General features: G+C 35.7%; 1 protein-coding gene across 7 annotated transcripts in view; it reads left to right on the top strand.

Moving 5' to 3' along the window:
• The window catches only part of UCHL5 (ubiquitin C-terminal hydrolase L5), a 40,958-nt gene that overhangs the window by 18,554 nt on the left and 2,056 nt on the right, over nucleotides 1-20,348 (top strand). For 3 of the 7 annotated variants that reach the window (XM_070255775.1, XM_070255774.1, XM_023632618.2), the window contains exons 4-10: nucleotides 4,852-4,977; nucleotides 5,060-5,121; nucleotides 5,199-5,329; nucleotides 6,893-6,956; nucleotides 13,106-13,208; nucleotides 14,269-14,379; nucleotides 16,755-16,853. In XM_070255775.1, coding sequence (XP_070111876.1) covers nucleotides 5,060-5,121; nucleotides 5,199-5,329; nucleotides 6,893-6,956; nucleotides 13,106-13,208; nucleotides 14,269-14,379; nucleotides 16,755-16,853 — 570 coding nt within the window. In that variant the 5' untranslated portion in view covers nucleotides 4,852-4,977. Of the gene's footprint in view, nucleotides 1-4,851; nucleotides 4,978-5,059; nucleotides 5,122-5,198; nucleotides 5,330-6,892; nucleotides 6,957-13,105; nucleotides 13,209-13,300; nucleotides 13,340-14,265; nucleotides 14,380-16,754; nucleotides 16,854-20,348 lie in introns of all 7 variants that reach the window. The other 4 variants (XM_070255773.1, XM_070255772.1, XM_023632617.2 and 1 more) reach the window with 2 other exon arrangements.

Genomic DNA, 20,348 nt, shown 5'->3' with positions numbered 1-20,348 from the left:
TGGCCCTGTGTTCATCATTTAAATTTGAGTCATCTTATCGAGTTGTATGAAAAATTCTGTTGGAATTCTGACTGGAATAGCATTGAATATATATATCAATATGGGGAGAATTTATATCTTCATGATATTAAGTCACGAACATAGTATGTATCTCTATTTAGATCTTCTTTATTATCTTTAATATGTTGCATAATTTTCTCGGTAGAGGTCTTTTACATCTTTTGTTAGATTTATCCTAATTCCTTGATATCTCTATTGTAATTATAAATTGCCTTCTCTTCAATTACATCTTGTAGGTGTTTGCTGGTACAAAAAAAATGCAATTCACTTTTGGGTTTTAATATTGTAGTCATTTTGCTACGCTTTTGTATTATCTCTAATATTTGTTGGTTTTTTTGGGAGGAGGGTTTTCAGTCTACTGTATCAAATAAGAGCAGTTTTATTTCCTCCTTTCGAATCCTTATGCCTCTAATTTATTTTTCTTGTCTTGTTACCTGAAAAGTTACCTTGTTAGTTACCTGGCTAAACACCTCCAATAAAATCATTGTGATTTTAAAGGGAATGCTTTTACTGTTTCTCCATTTTGGATGATGTTTACTCTTTTCTTTTTCTTATAATGTTCTTTTTCAGGTAAGGACATTCTGTTATTGATTGACTAAGTGTCTTTGTTATGGAAGGATTAAAATTTTTCAAGGGTTTTTCTGCATCTATTAAGATGATCATGTTTATTTTCCCTCTTTTTTTTTTTCTTTTAAGTTTTTGGGGTTTTTTTTTTGAGGAAGATTAGCCCTGAGCTAACATCTGCCGCCAGTCCTTCTCTTTTTGCTGAGGAAGACTGGCCCTGAGCTAACATCCATGCCCATCTTCCTCTGCTTTACATGTGGGACACCTAACACAGCATAGCTTGCCAATCGGTGCCACGTCTGTACCTGGGATCCGAACCAGTGAACCGTGGGCTGCTGAAGGGAACGTGCAAACTTAACCACTGTGCCACTGGGCCGGCCTCTGTTTTCCCTCTATTAATAGGTTAATGTGTTCAGTCATGTTTATGAATTTTTCTAATATTAAATCATCCTTCCATATCTGGGATGAGCCCAGTTGGCCATGATGTATTCTTTTTTTATACACTGTTGGATTTAATTCAGTAGTATTGGTGTAGAGTGTTTGCACCTATATTTATGAATGAAATAGGCCTTAATTTCCCTTTCTTGTAATGCCTTTGACTAGTTTTCGTATTAGAGTAATGCTGGCTTCATGAAATGAGTTGAAATTTCCTCTTTTTTTGTCCTGAAGAATTTATATAAAATTTGTATGGTCTCTTTCTTCAAATTTTGATAGAATTGGCCTATAAGATCATTTGGGCCTGGCCCCCCCCCACCCGTTATTCTTTTTAATCTTATTTTATTTTTAGTTACTTTCCTGACTCCTGGAATTCTGACTTGCATATTAGTGAGATAGTGGTTTTATTTACTCTACTAATTCATTACCCTTAATTATTCCATACTTGCATTAGCTGATCTTGTTTCTGTTTTTAGCGACCTTCAGTCCTTCCTGTAAATTGTCTTAAACTGCATTTTTCTGAAGCACTATTTTTATTATTTCCCTATTAAAAATCTCTTACTCCTAAGGTAAACTACTAATTCCTCAAGGTCAATGATTTACAAGGTAACGAATTACCCCAAGCTATGACTACAACCATATTAATACAAACCACCATGCTTGTGGTCTCTTGAGCATAGCATCTTAATTTGTTCCTTGGTTCATACCCTGCTCTCTTCCTAGAATGAATTTCCTTTTCTGTTCTCTAGGTCCTACAGACTTTCAAAGCTCTATGAAAATTCCACATTCACAGAGAAACCTTCTCTGATACTCCAGTCCAAGATGATTTCTTTCTTCGTTATTTTGCTTTTCTCTTCATCTTATTCTTGTATGTATTTCTTTCTCAGTTCTTCACACTCAGGGCATTTATCTTATAGTTTCTTTTTTTCCCTTAATATCACTTTCCCTTTCGGAACCAACAGTTTCATTCTCAACCCTTCTTTCCTTGATTACTAATAAACACTAAAACACATTAAAAATTTTTAAATTTATCTTATAGCTATGACTCAGTGACGATTGAGTATAATTTATAATGCAGTACTTTAAGGTATTTTAGTACCGTTAGTACCTCTGGACATCTACCATCTTCTTTTGTATAAACTATGAAAAGTACTTCTTCTCTAGTCCAGGGTTTGCAAAGTCAAGTGGCTGCAGGATCATGTTGGCAACATGAATGTGTGAATCAGATTGTGTGTAAGAAATAGGGAGTGGAAGAGCCGGGATGGACTAGAGAATATGTGTGCCCTTTCAGAGGAATTCAAACCAAATTATCGTAAGGTTCTGGACCAGCCCTACTGTGACCTCTTGCTCTGTGCTGTTTCTATTGTCGAGCTCTACTACTTTATTTAAAAATGTGTTAAAAGCCGGAGTATATAATAGAACACTCAGGGTAAGTTAAAGATTTAAAAAGTTGAGGCCTACATAAATAGTTTATACTGCAGTGAATTTTTTGTGACATGAGCTAAAGTTAAAGTTCTCCCAAGTAGATGTGTCTAAGGTGATTTTTGTGTGAATTTCATGAGGTCAGAGGACCACAGCTCTCTTGTTCACTGTATGTTCGGCATTTATCACAATGCCTGGCACACAGTAGGTGTTCAGTAAATATTTGAATGAATGAAAGGCCACGCACTTTTCAAGGTCTTTTTTTTTGGGTAATTTTGTACTGTATGTAGCATGACCACTTGGTGGTGCTGAACTCATTTTAAAACCTGAAGAGATATGTTTATACCCACACACACCATAATTACTATTATTCACGCACACAATATGAGCTGTAATAAATCATGGACGTTGTAAATCACTATTAATATTGGAAGAGAAATATCTGTGACCACAGGATTCTTCTTTCTTTTTTTTTAAAAAAAACAGCTTTATTGAAATATAGTTGATATACAAAAAACTACATATTTAGCGTGTGCAATTTGAGTTTGCAAGTTTTTTCTAATTCTTTAAAAAACGTTACAGAATTGCAGTCCTTAGATCTAAGGGAATAGGCATGTTTGGTGGTATTCTCTGCTATAGCCTCAGCATCTAGCCTAGCACTGGGGCATATTATGTCTTTAATTATGGCACAATTTTGAAGGAATGTGTGAGTATAAATTTTAACTTCTTCTAACTTCACTCCTACCCACCGAGCCCCAAGTAATTTTGGCCCAAGATGAGGGAGCACTACGTCTTACAGAGTTTTATTTAACCACCTTTAGGAAGCCTCCTTTAACCATTAAAGTTTTTCATCCAGATTTATTAAAGAACTGGGATTCTGATCAAAACGTGTATTAAAAGAAATCAGCAGCAATGTTAATTGGATTCTAGGTCTCCTGTTACTTTTCCCTAATTCAACAATTATAAGATAGTTTTGATTAGAAAATCCTATAAGAAGGAATTACAGAAATGTGGTGGTCTCGTTATATTTGTTGGAGAATTGGGAGTAAGAGAGTTCCCTAAGGGGGAACGCAGTCTTCTCAAGGAATTTTGCAAACATACTGAGTCAAAAGTGTAAGAACTGGTGGATGTTTCACGAGACCTCAGAAGCCTCTGGCAACATGGAAGGTAGAGGAGTGTAAGAATTAAAGAGGGAAGGTAATTGAGAATTGTTCTTCTGAAATCAGGCAGGATATAAATAGGTAATTTACCAAATTGTAAAATCCTAAGTGAATTAGCGTGTTTGGAAAGACTCTAATTACAAAATGATATTTAGTTACCGTATGGTAACAAAATATAGCAGTAGGACTAAGCTGTATTTTTAAAATCCTTTACCAGGTTTAACTCACCTGTGTGCTTAACATTGCCATCATTCGCACTGATCATCTGAGGTTCTTTCCAGCTCTGTGATCTTGACACTGGGTGGGCTCCGTAGGGAGTGTGGGAGAAGCCCTTGTCCCTAAGTAGATTATAATCTTGTTGGAGAGACAACATATGTATGTACAGAGCCAGCCTAGCATCATGGCTAAGTGCACAAATTCTAGAACCAGACTCTCTGCCTCTTGCTTAGTTCTGTGCCCTTTGGGCAAGTTACTTAATCTTGTGCCTCAGCTTCCACAAATGTAAAGTGAGGGTAATAATACTTCTTCATAGGTTGTTGAGAGGATTAAAAGAATGAACACCTGTGAAGTGCCTAGGAAAGTACCTGGCACATAGTAGGGCTGTCTAAATGTTTTCTCCTCTGACTAGAATGTAAAGTCCACATAATTTGTTAAATAAACAATTAACAGCTGGATGACAGCACTGTACAGACTGTGTATGATTGAGTTGGAAAATCTGTGGACAATAGAAATCCTTTTGAGGAATTCGGATGAGGGTAGAAATTCATACGAGCTGTTGGATCATTTCTCTGGAAGCCACATAGGTGAGTTGGAGCTTGTGCTGGGTACTGAAATATGGGTTGCCTTTGGATAGGTAGAAGTGAGCATAGGAGGAAGTGACTAGGAGGGAGGACGAGTTCTCTTGGCTTAGTCAGCTCTGTTTTACATCACAAATGGTTGATCTTATCCTGACTGGATTGGTTTCGCTGATGTTATGAGTTCATTTAATTTATTTGGTTTCCTAGAATCTTCAAGTCCAGAATTGCAGCAAATTCCTGAAAGAAAATTAGAATGGAAATTAAACGTATTTATTATTATGTTTATGCTAAGACTATGAAATAAAAATGGAAAACTGTTAACTTTATGTTTTGGGGGGTCATTGTCACCAGTTGAAAGCTGCTTTTTTTTCTTTTCAGCAAATTGATAATATCTTTGTTTTCGTATTTTATAGGTAATTAATAATGCTTGTGCTACTCAAGCCATAGTAAGTGTGTTACTGAACTGTACCCATCAAGATGTCCATTTAGGAGAGACGTTATCAGAATTTAAGGAATTTTCACAAAGTTTTGATGCAGCTGTGAGTATAATCTTCTTATTCCTAAAATGCTTTATTTGTGGTAGTTCTTATTTTGATGGTTTACTTTAAAAAACTGTTTCAGATGAAAGGTTTGGCACTGAGCAATTCGGACGTGATTCGGCAAGTACACAACAGTTTCGCCAGGTAAAAAGACTTCATGTTAGATAAATACGATTTCTTTTTTGCCTGTTTGTCTCTCACTATTTTTTTCTTCACCGTAGACAGCAGATGTTCGAGTTTGATGCAAAGACATCGGCAAAAGAAGAAGATGCTTTTCACTTTGTCAGTTATGTTCCTGTTAATGGAAGATTGTATGAATTAGACGGATTGAGAGAAGGACCGATTGATTTAGGTAATCTGGCTCCTATCCCTGGTATTTCAGTTTTGACGGGAAGCAAGATTCAGTGTTCACCCTCATTTTAGCCACAGTGCTGCTTAAACTTTGAAGGCAGAGGGGACCACAGGTAGCATAACGTCACGAAGGCCTTCAGCTCTTCATACTTTATGAAGTTAAATAACAGACAGGAGGCACACGTTGACTCCTGTAGTTCAATTGGGATCTTGAATTTTTTTCTAAGAGAAATTTTTTTAACCCATACATTACATAGTTTATTTTTTATTTTCCAGTTAACTTTTAAAAACTACTTCTTTTAGTGAACTTAAGCTATTTTTGTCATTTTTAACCTGCTGATAAGGGATAGTAAGCGTTTCTTATCATCATCTTGTATTAAGGTATTTTCATTTGGAATTGGATCATTCAGAATCACTTTAGTTCAGTGTTTAACAATTTATAAAAATACTTTTCTTCGAAGTTTCTACTTAAATAGTGTATTAATGTGCTGTTGGCCTTTGTGCCAGAGATTAGATTTGTCCTGATTCCGTCTCGACTCTAACCTTGAGCAAAATGATAAATGGGTATCAAGGCTGAGGGTACAATTGGTGGTTCTGATATAGTACTAAAATAATAGGTCTGCAAAAGGATTTTAACTCTTTAATTTTTACCTTATTAAGCTTTCCTTTTTTTTTTAGGTCTATTTTTGAGTCCAACGAAACCTGTTTTAGTTGAATCTAATGTTACTTGCTGTTTATAAAACTTCTAGTTTTAAAATAAATTTAACATAGTTTCATTCTGTTTGTACATTTTGACCATGCGCCCTGTGTAGAACCAATAGTTTATCTCATGCGGATTTGTGTTACCTCTCTGTTTGAAAATAGTGCTTTTTTTATGTCCGTTACAGAAAATTAATAGAATATTCTTTTAATTCTGTAGAAGTTGGTTTTCTCTAGTTTCGTAGTTGATCTGATCTCTGCATTTCCTCTGTTGGCTTCTATCTGATCAGCCATTCTCTATTCATTGGAACCATCAAATATAAAGGAAGAAAAAGATAAAGCAGAACAGCCAGTTTTGCTCTACAACTGGTGGCTGTGCTAAAATTTATGGTGAAAAAGAGGATTAAAACAACTGGGTAGAATTGGTTTTGCATTATATGTGGATTTCAGTTTTTTATTTTATACTTATGGTGGTGGAGAGTCAGACAGATAAGGATCGAATCCTTGTTTTGCCACTAACACGTGGCTTGGTTTTTCTTAACCCTCAGTTTCATCATCTGTAAAATGAAGGGAGTTATCTTTGTTTCACAGAGTTGTGAGTTTTAATGAGATAACTCCCTCATTCATTACTTTCTCAAACATTTGTCCAGCACCTACTAAGTGACACAATAATGTGGCAATGGATGCTCTTTCCCCTTACCATTACTAAGAAAATAAGAATTGAAACTTAAAAATTATGCCAAAAGGATTTTTACCATTCTGAATTTGCTAAAATATTTATAAGAAAAGATATTTTGGACCAAACTTTTGAAATAAGGTTAATGTTGATTTTGTTTGACTTACATGCGTTTAAATCTCTTTCTAGGGGCGTGCAATCAAGATGACTGGATCAGTGCAGTGAGGCCGGTCATAGAAAAAAGGATACAAAAGTAAATGCTCAGCAAATCTCATTGGCATAACGTTCTGATTTTGAAACTTTTGTTTTTAACTTTTATTTTATTGTTATTTTAGCAATGCTTTTTGAACATCTACTTTTTATTGGATTAATGTGTTCAGGAAATCTATTTCAGGAAATGTCTAAATTCTACATAGTAATATGTCGTCTTGTCTTTACAGAAGTTAAACATGCAAATCTCCATTAAGTTAGATACTGTGTACAGTTATTTTGTAGAGTTTTGTTTTTGAGCATCTATTTTTTTTATTAAATTAAACTTTTTATTTTGAGATAATTATATATTCGCATTCAGTTATAAAAATAATTCAGAGAGATCCTGTGTACCCTTTACCCTGCAGTGGTAACATCTTGCAAAACTATAGAACAGTGTCTCAGTCGAGATACAGAATGTTTCCATCGCCACAAGGATTCTTCTTGTTGCCCTTATATAACCACAACCGCTTCCCTCCCCTGCCCATAGCCTCCGTCCTTAATCCCTAGTTCTATAATTTTTGTCATTTAAAGAATGTTATATAAATGCAGTCATAGAATATGTAACCTTTTTGGATTGGCTTCTTTTCACTCAGCATAATTCTCCAGAGATTCATTTAGGCTGTTAAGAGTACCAATAGTTCATTCTTTTCTATCAATGAGTAGTATACTGTGGTATGGCTACACACTCGGCCACTGAAGCCCATCTGCATTGCTTTTTTGGCTCTTATGAATAAAACTGCAGTAAACATTTGTGTACAGATTTTTGCGTGAACTTAAGTTTTCATTTCTCTGGGATAAATGCCCAGGAGCACCATTGCTGAGTTGCATTGTAATGCATGTTTAATTTTTTTAAGAAACTGCCAAAGTCTTTTCTAGAGTGTCTGTACCATTTTGCATTGCAGCAATGTACGAGCGATTCAGTTTCTCCACATCTTTGCGGGCATTTGGTTTTGTCAAATTTTTTTATTTTAGCCATTCTGATAGGTGGATAGTGATATTTCATTACGGTTTAATCTGTATTTCCCTAATGACTAATGATGTTGAAAATCTTTGCATGCCTTTTTTCCTGTTTTGTAATTGGTGTGTTTGTTTTTGACTGTTGAGCCTTGAAGTTCTGGCTATTACTAGTCCTTCATCAGACACGTTGCCTGCAAATATTCTTTTCCAGTCTGTAAACCATCCCCTGATCCCCCCAACGCGATCCTACACAGAGCAAAAACTCTTAATCCCAAAGAAGTCCAATTTATCAGTCTTTCCCATGAATTATATTTTTGTTGTCAAATCTAAGAATTCTTTGCCTAGCTCTAGAGCCCAAAGATTTTCTACTGTCTTCTTTCTAAAAGATTTATGTAAAGTTTAACATTTTACATTTAAGTCTGTCATCTATTTTGGGTTAATTTTTGTGTATGGTGTGAAGTTAAGTCAAGGTTCATATTTTTTTGCCTATGCATGTCCAATTGCTCTAGCACTGTTTATTGAAATGGCTATCCTTCCTCCACTGAATTACTCCTGCTCCCTTGTGAAAAACCAGTTGGGCATGTTTGTGTGGGGCTGCTTCTGGGTTCGCTGTTCTCTTCCAGTGATCCGTTTGTCTGCTCTCTTCCAGTGCTACACAGTCTTGATTACTGAGCTATATTATAAGTCTTGAAATCAGGTAGACTGATACTTCCAACTTTATTCTTTTTCTTCAAAGTTGTGTTAGCTATTATAGATCCTCTGCCTTCCCGTATAAATTTTAATGTAATCTCCTATATCTAAAAAAATTCTTGCTGGGATTTTGATAGGAATTCTGTCAAACATTTATATCAGTTTGAAAGTTGGCATCTTTACTATGTTGAGTCTTCCAGTCCATGAACATGGTATGTCTCTCCATTTACGTAGATCTTTTGTAATTTCTTTCATCAGCATTTTGTAGTTTTCAGCATATGAGTCCTAATACGTGTTTTGTCAGATTTGTACCCAAGCACTTTATATTCTTTTGAGTAATTACAAATGATATATATTTTCATTTTCGATTTCCGAGTGATCATTATTAGTGTGTAGAAATGATTTTTTTCTTTATTCTGCATCCTTCAACCTTGCTGAACTCACCCATGTTAAGAGAAGAAAAATGTATTGTATTTACCCATAATTTTACTTTTTCCATTGTTCCTCCTTCCTGATGTTCCAGAATTCCTTCTTTTATCATTTCCTGTCTGTTTAGAAAATTTCCCTTAGCCATTCTTTTAGGATGGGTCTGCTGTCAGCAGATTCCTAACTTTTCTTCATCTAAGGAAGTCTTGATGTCCATTTCATTCCTGAAGGATGTTTTCACTGTGTATAGAATTCTGTTTTGACAGTCTTTTCTTTTAGCACTTGAAGAATGTTATGTCACTCCTTTCTGGCCCCCATGTTTTCTGATGATAAATCCACTGTTGAAACTGTTTTGCCCCGTAGATACAGTGTTGTTTCTCTCGTGCTACTCTCAAAAATTTTTCTTTGTCTTTAGTTTTCATAAATTTGAGTATGATGTGTCTTGGTGTGCATTTCTGTGTGTTTATCTTATTTGGGGTTTTCTAATCTTCTTGAGTCTGTGGGTTTATGTCTCTTGTCAGATTTGGGAAATTTTTAGCCATTCTATCTTGGAGTACTTCTTCAACCTCCCCTTCTTTCTCCACCCCTTCCAGAACTCTGACACAACTGTTGGATCTTTCGCTTTAGTCCCACAGGTCCCTGAGGCTCTCTCCTTTCTTATGGGGGACTCTGTTTTCTCTGTTCTCTCGGGTTCAGTTGGGTAATTTCTGTTGTCCTCTCTTCCAGTTCACTGATTCTTACCTTTATCTTCTCCATTCTGCCCAAAGCTCCTCTTTGGGCCTTTTTATTATTGTATATTTCATTTGTAAAGTTCCCATGTGGCTCTTCTTTATATCTTCTGTTTCTTTGCTGAGACTTTCTGTTTTTTCATTTGTTTCCAATGTGTTCGTAATTGCTTGTTGAATCATTCTGTGATGGCTGTTTTAAAATCTTTGTCAGAGAATCCTAACATCTGCCATCTCGCTATCTATTGAGTATCTTTGCCATTCAAATTGAGATTTTCATGATTTTTAATATGAGGAGTGATTATTGATTGAAACTTGACCATTTTGGGTATTTAATAATAAGATTCTGGGTATTTAGAACTTCTGTTTTAGCTGGGTTTTATGGGCACTGCTCTGGCAAGGTAAATCAGGGATGCTGCCTTGTTATTGCCAGGTAGGAGTAGAAGTCCAGGTTACCCGCTCCACCTCCATTGACACCTGAGGTGGGGAGGGGTTCCTTGTTGCCCCTGGGCAGGGGTGGGAGTTCCAGTCTCCAGCAGGGCTTCCACTGATACCACCCTGGCTGGGAGGGGAAGGCGTGCCCTGTCATTGCTCTCTGCATGACTCCACTGATGCTGAAGCTGGGGAGGCTTCTTTACCACTGGGTGTTAGTGACTTCCCACTTCGTCTCCTCTCATACCACAAGTAGGTGCCATTACCGCCTGCAGAGGTGAAAGTCCCAGCTTCCTGCTTACCCTGTTCTGACACCAGCCCTGCTGCCTCAGTGTTACAGCCTAGTGAGGACGGAAGTCTGGGCTCCCTGTTCAGCCTTTGCTGGTGGGTAGGGTTGGGGCCACAGTTTTTTCAGTTGTGTTTGGCTATGGGTAGAGTTGTTATTGTCTAAAAGTTTCCTGTCTCATGAGGTTGCTCCTTTCCTGTTGGAGAGAAAGAGCAGACTTTTGTTGGCGCTTTTTTGTCTGTCGGTTGGCATTTCTTGGTTGCTGGCTTCTTTAGCTTCATGTCCAGGGTATATGAGGCAGGAAGATAGCCCAGGAAATTCACCACCGTGGCATCTTTGAGTCCTCATGCCCTAGCTTGTCTGCCTTCTCTCCACCTTTCACAATTTTCTTTTTCTTTTTTTAATATATATTATATCCAAGGGTTTTTAGTTTGATATTTTCTTAGTGGGAGGACTAGGGAAATGGAAGTCCCACAAGTAGATTTTTAAGGACAACATTTTTACATAGTTCAAAGCATTGGAGTTATACTGGGCCCTGTTCTTTCTGGTGAACGGAACTGTGTATGAGAAGCTCTTGCAGGTGAACTAATGCAAAAACAGGTTTACATTTTCTTTATATTTTCATCTTGATTCAGCACCATTTATATAAAGTTGTGGATAATTTTTCTAACTTAAATCCCTACTGTAAACAGGCTTGTACTATGAGATGTTTCATTGGCATCAGAGTAGTGAAACAGCATTCAGAAATTTTACAGTAGGATATAATCACGTTATATTAATAAAATATTATACAAACATTTTACACATTATTTTACATATTTATATATAATAAAAACAAAATATAGGTGAAATATTAAAAATAGGACCTACATCATGACTTGGAAAAAAGTATATACGTATTGGATAAAACATAAAGTATAGGTGAAATATTAAAAATACATTAATTAAAAAGAAAAACTACATCATGACTTGGAAAAAAGCGTATAGTAAGCAGTATAGTTAATTACCATCAAGATGCCAGTTTAAAGACAAGCTAACAATTGGGAGAAGATACTTGCAAACCACATATCAGACAAGGGGTTAACATCCAAAATATACAAAGAACTCATACATCTCAACAACAAGAAAACCAATAACCCAATTGAAAAATGGGCAAAGGGGGCCGGCCCTGTGGCCAAGGGTTAAGCTTGAGTGCTCTGCTTCGGTGGCCCAGGATTTCACCGGTTCGGATCCCGGGCGAGGACATGGCACCACTCATCAGGCCACGTTGAAGTGGCATCCCAGATGCCGTAACTAGAAGGACCCACAACTAAAATATGCAAATATATACCCGGGGGATTTGGGGAGAAAAAGCAACAAGAAGAAAAAGAAAAAGATTGGCAACAGTTGTTAGCTCAGGTGCCAATCTTTGAAAAAAAAAATGGGCAAAAGATCTAAACATATATTTCTCCAAAGAAGATATATGGATGGCCAATAGGCATATGAAAAGATACTCAACATCATTAGCTATCAGGGAAATGCAAATCAAAACTACAGTGAGGTATCACCTCACTCTGGTCAGAATGGCTAAAATTAACAAGACAGGAAACAACAAATGTTGGAGAGGGTGTGGAGAGAAGGGAACCCTTGTTCACTGCTGGTGGGAGTGCAAACTGGTGCAGCCACTATGGAAAGCAGTATGGAGTATCTCAGAAAATTAAGAATAGATCTACCATATGATCCAGCTATCCCACTGCTGGGTATTTATCCAAAGAACTTGAAAACGCAAAGCCATAAAGATATGTGCACCCCTATGTTCATCACAGCCTTATTCACAGTAGCCAAGACTTGGAAGCAACCTAGGTGCCCATCAAGAGACGAATGGATAAAGAAGATGTGGTATATATGCACAGTGGAATACTACTCAGCCATAAGAAATGATGAAATCCAACCATTTTTTGTGACAACATGGATGGTCCTTGAGGGTATTATTCTGAGTGAAATAAGTCAGAGGAAGAAAGTCAAATATTGTGTGATCTCACTCATAAGTAGAAGATAAAAACAGCTACAAACACACACATAGCAATGGAGATTGGATGAGTGGTTCAGAGGGGAAGGGGAGGGGGGTTAAAAGGGGTGATGAGGCTCACAGGGGATGGACTATAATTAGGTTTTGGGTGGTGAACATGATGTAATCTACACAGAATTCAAAATACATTATAATATACATCTGAAAGCTATATATTATATTCCAATGTTACTGCAATTAAAAAAATATAAAAAATTTAAAAAAAAAGATGCCAGTTTAATTAATTTAACAAATTTGAGGTCTTAGTTTTTCTGAGATCTTATGTAAATGAGTTACCATATTTCTTATAAAAGTATGAGAACTATTAAAAATATTAAATATTTAGGAAGTACTAACCTTATTTTAGAACATTTAAAAAATATTTGTGATTTATGAAATTTAGCTGTTTTTTCCTGCAGTTATACTCTTTCATATATAAATGCTTTTTTAAAATGTCAGTTATTTCATTAGCCTATTGATAGATTTGTGTTTATCCCAGAGAATCATTGGGATAATCACAATAGATGATCTTGATTGTAATAGTGCTACGATTCTTTATTACATTATAAATTTTAACTTTTTTTTAGGTACAGTGAAGGTGAAATTCGATTTAACTTAATGGCCATTGTGTCTGACAGAAAAATGATATATGAACAGAAGATAGCGGAGTTGCAAAGACAGCTTGCTGAGGTTTGTGGCCATGTTGTTTTTTTTGTTTGTTTGTTTGCTGAGGAAGATTCGCCCTGAGCTAACATCTGTGCCAATCTTCCTCTATTTTTTAGTATGTGGGCTGCCAGCACGGCACGGCTGCTAACAGAATGGTGTGTGTCCGTGCCCGGGAGCTGAACCTGGGCCACCAAAGTGGAGCGTGCTGAACTTAGCCACTGGGCCGCTGCGGCTGGCCCTGTGGCCATGTTTTTAAGTACAAAGTTCTAGCTTAGTTATTCTGTCAGGGAAAGTATTTCCTTTCCTTTCCTTCTTTCTTTCTTTTTTAAAAAAAACATAGATTTAACCAAGTGTCCTGAGTGGTGGTGAAGAGAGTATGCTCTGGAGTCAGGCTGCCTCGATTCAGCTCCTGGCTTTACCACTTAGTGGACATGTGAATTTGAGTATATCTCTTTGTGCCTCAGTTTCTTCATGTAAAATGAGGGTAATAGTATTTACCTTATAAAGTTGTTATGAGGATTAACTGAGATAATACATGTGAACCAGTTAAAACAGTGACTGAGAAATGGTATGTGCTGAATAAGTGTTAGCAATGAACTGTTTACTGTAATTTCATTGTATATTAAGCAAGTTAGAATGTATTTCCTACAGAGTTAATCAGGTACGTTTAGATTCATATGTAATCTTTAGTAGTCTCCATGATTGTCTTTATGTGGTAAATATGATTGGAGAGGAGATTTGGTAATAGACAAAGACCTTTTTTTACATGCCTTTGTTCTCATTTTCTTGAGTATATTTAAGCAAACTTATTTTATAGCTTAACAGAAGATTATAGCAATACTGTGTGCTACAGTACAGCTTGTTTTTAGGTAAAAATTCATATGTATTATTGTAGAAGACGGAAATAGGGAAGGTGGTAGTTAGGGCTTTTATCCTTTAAAATTGCAGTTGGTAGGCTGGTATTCTGTCACCAATATTAAGAGTTAGAATTTGAAAATAACTGCATATGTTTATCGTTGTAAAATATTCTGGACTTAAGCCTCAATCGTTAGGGTGTGTGTTTCTTTTTCTTTCCCCTAAGGAGGAACCCATGGACACAGATCAGGGTAATAATATGTTAAGTGCTATTCAGTCAGAAGTTGCCAAAAACCAGCTACTTATCGAAGAAGAAGTGCAGAAGTTAAAAAGATATAAGGTAGGTTTCATTTGTTCCTTCCGTGCTTAGTGTAGCGTGGGGCATTTTGACATGACGCTATGCTAAGTGCTAGTTTTTCCCCCATCATTTACTAGTTTTCAGAATAAGGAGTTGATTCCCTGGCACCCTACAGAGGTAACTAGCGAGGTTTCTTTCTTTTTAATTTTTTTTAAGTATTATTACGAACAGATTTTTAACCTCTTTAATGCTTCAGTTCAATGCAGTTATTATTGAGGCTCAAATTCTCCCATTTTTGGCCATTTGGAGCCACTTCAAGCTGTTCCCTAAGTCCTTGTGACATGGCTCTCTCCGTCTTTGATAGCTTCCTTGCTTTCTAGTATGACAGGACGTCTCAGACTCATCTTGTACAATTCCTGCTTCAGACTTGGAATCAGCCATTTTTTCAACGAGGTCCTTTTGGTGGGAAATGGAATTTAGAAACCACCATCTGGGTGCTCAGGGTGCTTAGTGATCCTGATGGGTTGTATTTCTAGGTCTTTTCAGAGCTAAGAAATGCTTTTTTGTTTGTTTCTTGTTTGATTTTTGAAGAGAAAATACAATGTGAATTCATATTAATACTCAAATTTAGGATTAAAGGGCTTTATATTTGAGGTTAGGCATTTGAATCTTTTCTCTTAAGCTGAAAGTCTTGGTTCCTAACAACATTAACATGATTACTTATTTGCTTTGTGCTCTATATATGTATAGCATACGTGTGTCTGATTGCTTGTTTGCTTTAGGCTATATATGTGTGTATAATGTATGTGTGTATATCTATTATAACAGTTTAGAATAACAATACCAGTAGTGTTAAAAACAACTGAAAAATTTTTTTCTTAAGTTTACTTTTTCCTTAGGATATATCCCATTTTGAATGTACAAACTACTGTATTTTTAAATTCATTTGAAAAACTTTTGTCTTGGTATGGTTCTCTCAACAATTTGATACACAACTGGGTTCATTTGTTTTATTTTGCTTTCCAATCTTTTAGTTTTTAAAAAAATTTTGATTTAACTTTAGTTATGTTAAGCGTTTATATAATTCAGAGTAAAATAAAAGCAAGACTGTTTTTGATAATGTCATTCTTAACTCGAAATCTCTCTGAGAAGCTTTTTTAAGAGAGTAAAAGAGTGAAGGGAACTTAGAATTTTGTATGACTTTGGAAATGGTCCGTTATAATGTAGGTCACAGTAGAAAAAGCATCGTTATTCATTTGAAGCTCAGTTGAAGGCGGGGATTGTCCTTTTTCTTTTTATTGCTCACCAGTGTCATCATAGTGCTTTGCATCGTATATAACTAACAAATGAATATTAAATGAAATAAATGGACTTTAGACAAGTAGGATTTCTTGAGGTAGAAGTGGTAGGGGCTGGCTCCCGCGTGTTCCAGGCAGGAAAAAAGAGGCCAAGGTCATGGAGACAGGTAAGTAAGGGATGAAAGCTTCAATGTTTATCTTCCATCTTATGTGATATTAAAAATAACTACCTATCATTTATATCTTCTTATGCAGGGTTATTACATAATTAACTAATTTTTACTATTTGCCTAAAATAAAACACAAACTAATTTTCAAAATCTTTCCCTGCTACATTGTTTGAGAATGCTTTGTTCAAAAAAAGATAAAATGATTCTCATATTGATATAAAGTGAACATTTGTTAAGATTTTATTTAATTCATTAAGAAATTGAGGGAACCTGTAAGATGTCACAAGTAGTTCAAATGAGAAATCAAGCTCAAATTTATATGAAGTAAAGGAATGTTGAAATGAATTTACAAAAGATGGAGACTGTTTCTTCCTCTGGGAGAAGGGAAGTAAATTCAGCCCCTACCAGGTGGAGTGTTTAACAGCTCAGTGGCAGTGGAGGCTAGATCAGTAACGGGGCGGGGGTGTGCTCTAGATGTTGCATAATTTTCCATTGAAGCACAGATTTTTCCCTACTGTCTACCCCCTTTTGATGAATAATAATTCCAAGAAAGTTTATTCTTGATCACAAAAGTAAAGCTGGTCTCTGTAGGCTTGGCCTGGTTATATGTGTAGGCGTCGTAATAATAGTGTTGATTTATCATGTGGGCCTTCTTGAGTTTGCTTTCATAAGGTAAGTTTTCGTAAGTAATCTTAGATTAGATTTTTAAAAGCCTCTGTTATTCGCTAAGCCAAGAGTATGAAACCACACTCAAGAAACTCTCTCCACATGTTTTATTATATTACTCTTTATTCTCAGTGGGAACAGAATCTCATTATTTCTAATATTTTTCCTACGAGAATGGAGGATTTTCTCCCGTTTCTAATTTGAGTTGGATGCAAAAATTAAAATTTCAGAAACTTAGTGGAAATGTAAAATTAGTTTGGTTTGATATTTCTTGTATTTTCAGATTGAAAACATCAGAAGGAAGCATAATTATCTGCCTTTCATTATGGAACTGTTAAAGACTTTAGCAGAACACCAGCAGTTAATACCACTAGTGGAAAAGGTGAGTATTTTACTAGTGAATACTTAAATTAGATTAAGATTCCCTAAAAACAAAGATTTCTTTTGGTTTGAGTAGAGGTAAATTTGTTGAAGTTTTTTCTTTTTCTTTTTCTGCTTTTGCCTATTGTATATGCTAGATGGACATTAGTTCATCCTGATAGTATAAAATCAAAATAAGAGCTTTCCCTACTGCTTCAGCCTTCCAGGATCCTTAGTGTCAGGAGCTAAGGTTGTACTATATTAGAATAGAATTTAAAGCATCTTCCTTTCTTTAAGCTGAAGACAAATTTTTAATGTTAATAATTGAAATAATAGATTTTTTTCTTATTTAGTTTAGCAAAAATTTGAATTCTCATAGAATTTAGAACTAGAATGGACATTGAAGGGGGAAGAAAATGTAGCCTAGACTAAGAAATAGATTTTCTTATTCCTAAGCCAGTATTCTTTCCACTGACGGAAAACTAGCGTAGGTTAGTGAAAAATTCTGATTTCTCAGACTTTTTTCTTCAATGTAAGGCACTTAAATAAAATATTTGTTGAATAAAAGTGAAATTCAGTTAAATCGTTTTTAATTTATACTGTAAATCAGTGTTTCTGAAGGTGACCATCACTGGGCACTCTTAAAATATGTGTTACCTGGCCACTCCCCAGATAATCTGATATAGGGGAAAGAATCTTTAATAAGTTTCCCCAAGTGATTCTAATGCAGCTGGTCTGTGTACCACATTTTGAGAAACACTTTGAGAAGACAAATAAAATTTTGGACCATTAACTTAAAGACCAGAATACATAATACATAGTAGGTATATTTTTCATATTAATTTTACAGTTTATGAAGCGAGATACATTTCATGCCAGCTAATTTATATCATCATAAATTCTAAATGATCTGAGTTGCGAGTTAAGGTTTTTTTGTATACCTTAGTACCCAGATCCTGAAATATATGCTTCAACTTTTAGCATTAAATGCCAAAATTATTGCAGAAGACTGCTACATCTTCTCTTTTCCATATGTTTTTCTCTTCATATGTCTCAGGGTATTAAAGTTATTAAAGTCCAACATGGGAAACTGATTTTTAAAGTTTTAGATTAACAGTTAGGGTCCTCTGACTCTCAAAATTAGTTGATTAACAAGCAGAGTACCTAGATACTGTGTTCTTTGTATGAAACATTATGAAATATTTCTCTATTAAAAATATTAAACAAAATAATAATATAGAATGCTGTGCTAAATTATATATGTCAGATTTTAAGTATAGATAAATAGTATTCGGGACCAGACGAATGTTGTTAGAGAAATTTGAAAGGTACATATTTTGCTTTTTTTTTGAAATATGCTTTTTTGGCGAGAAAGATTGGCCCTGAGCTGACTATCCGTTGCCAGTCTTCCTCTGTTTTTCCTCCTCTCCCCAAAGTCCCGGTACATAGTTGTATAGCCTAGCTGTGGGTCATTCTAGTTCTTCCACGTGGGATGCTGCCACAGCATGGCTTGATGAGTGGGGCATAGATCCCGGCCTAGGATCTGAACTGGCGAACCCAACCACTCGGCCACAGGGCCAGCCCCTGTATTTTGCTTAAAGTTGGTCTGTGAATAAGTTTTTTTTGTGTGCAAATTAGGAAAAGGACTATATTTGTTTGATTTTACTGACGGTATATCCCCAGGTGTTTTTGAAAGCATAGTTGGAGACCACAGCTTTTGCATTAGATCTGTACTTCTTCAGTTCACATTATTTTGGACACAGGGTGGCAGTATATGAATGCCTAGTGTTAGTGGGACACTAGCGCAGGCAGTTCTTGTGCTTGCGTTTGTTTTATTGACCTGCTTGCTTTTGCCTATTTCTCCAAACTGTTCTTTGATTAGTAATGTTGCACAAGCAATATTGAGATACATTTATTTCTTGTGTATATGCAATATCTGTTATCCCTCTAGATTCTGAAAAGAATTCAGATTCATTATTTGATTAAAATTTTTGAAACGTTTTAATTACTCATCAAACATTTATATAGCTGCAGCTATATTCTGGGCATTCTGTTAAAGCCTGGATGTACACGGTCTTCTCTCAGGCAACTCGTGGCATAGTTGGAAAAAGGAATGAATAAACAATTATAGTACTGTGCTGAATATTATTCTGATAGGTGCTGGAATAAAGTCACGCTAAAGATCCTGGGGGCGTACAGGGTATCTCCTGAATAGCTTTGTGCCACTTAAAATGTCACATCCACAAAATTTCAAATCCATGGTTAGAATTAAATGCTTACTCTCTACCAATAAATCAATTTCATTTCCTTACCGCCAATGTATTTTTGTTCATCTTATTTTGAAAAAAGAAATCATTATATCATATTCACTATCACTTTCTGCTGATAAATGCAAATGTTAAAAATTAAAAAACAGACTAGGTTAAGATTAGATTTTATAATTAAATACAATATAAAGGCTTTAATAGTGATAGTTATTACTTAATGGCAATACTTCTAAGAAAAATTATATGTCGAATTCAGAAATGGAGTATTAAGTTGAGACGCCCTCCCTTCCCCCAGTCCCAGTAGACTAAGGGGTCGAAGCGTGGAAGGCGTAGAAGGAAACAAACAGGAAAGATGCGGCTGTGCTAGGCGGTGTTGCTAAAGGCCAGACCCGTCCAGGTGCAGGTTTCTAGTAATGGAGGCAGCTGCTCACAGCTGCGATGGCATGAACGTGGTTGAGCTGTGGAAGCCTTTGCATTTTACAGAGTAATAAACGGTGAAGGCTGTGGTTCTCCCAAGGGCTTATGGCCCTAATGAATTAGGTTAGCATCTTGCCTTGTGAGTGCTTTTGTTATATGAGGCTTCTCCCCTTATCTGATGAGTTCACTGAGTGTGCGTTACATAAAAACCTCTCAGGAGGTAACTGAAAGTATATAGTTATAAAACTTCTTGTGTCACATACCACATCTGTTCCTTAAAATATAAACTAAAATCAGCTAGATTAAGATTTCATTTGTGAAACTGTCACTTATTCAAGTATACTTAGAATTCTTTAAAATTTTTTTTTTCTTTCTGCTTTTTTCTCCCCAAATCCCCCCAGTACATAGTTGCATATTTTAGTTGTGGGTCTTTCTAGTTGTGGCTTAAATTTTTATCTCAGCCTTTATGTGTAATTCTGAATCATTGTCTGTCCCAAGTTTTTAGCAACCACCAATAATCTACCATAGTGTAAAATCATAGATTCAGTTGCTAATGGGGAATTCACAGCAACTTCACAGTGTTGAATTTTGTCCATGTTTTACTAGGACATTATAATTCTGTTGGTGATAAATAATCTTCAGAACTTACTTTTTCTGTCCCTTAATAGAAATACGGTAGAAGAATAGTTGTTATTCACGATAATATCTACATTAATATCTACGATTACAGAATTATCTGATGAGTCAGCAGTTTTTAATATCTCATTAGCATACTATGTAGAAGGAAAGTATTTTTTAACAGTGTACATTTTTTCCATGCTATTTAGAAATAT

The sequence above is a fragment of the Equus caballus genome, chromosome 30 (assembly GCF_041296265.1).
Source record: "Equus caballus isolate H_3958 breed thoroughbred chromosome 30, TB-T2T, whole genome shotgun sequence".
Classification (NCBI taxonomy): domain Eukaryota; kingdom Metazoa; phylum Chordata; class Mammalia; order Perissodactyla; family Equidae; genus Equus; species Equus caballus.
Note: the sequence above shows the minus strand (reverse complement) of the source record. Positions and strands in the feature narration are given on the sequence as shown.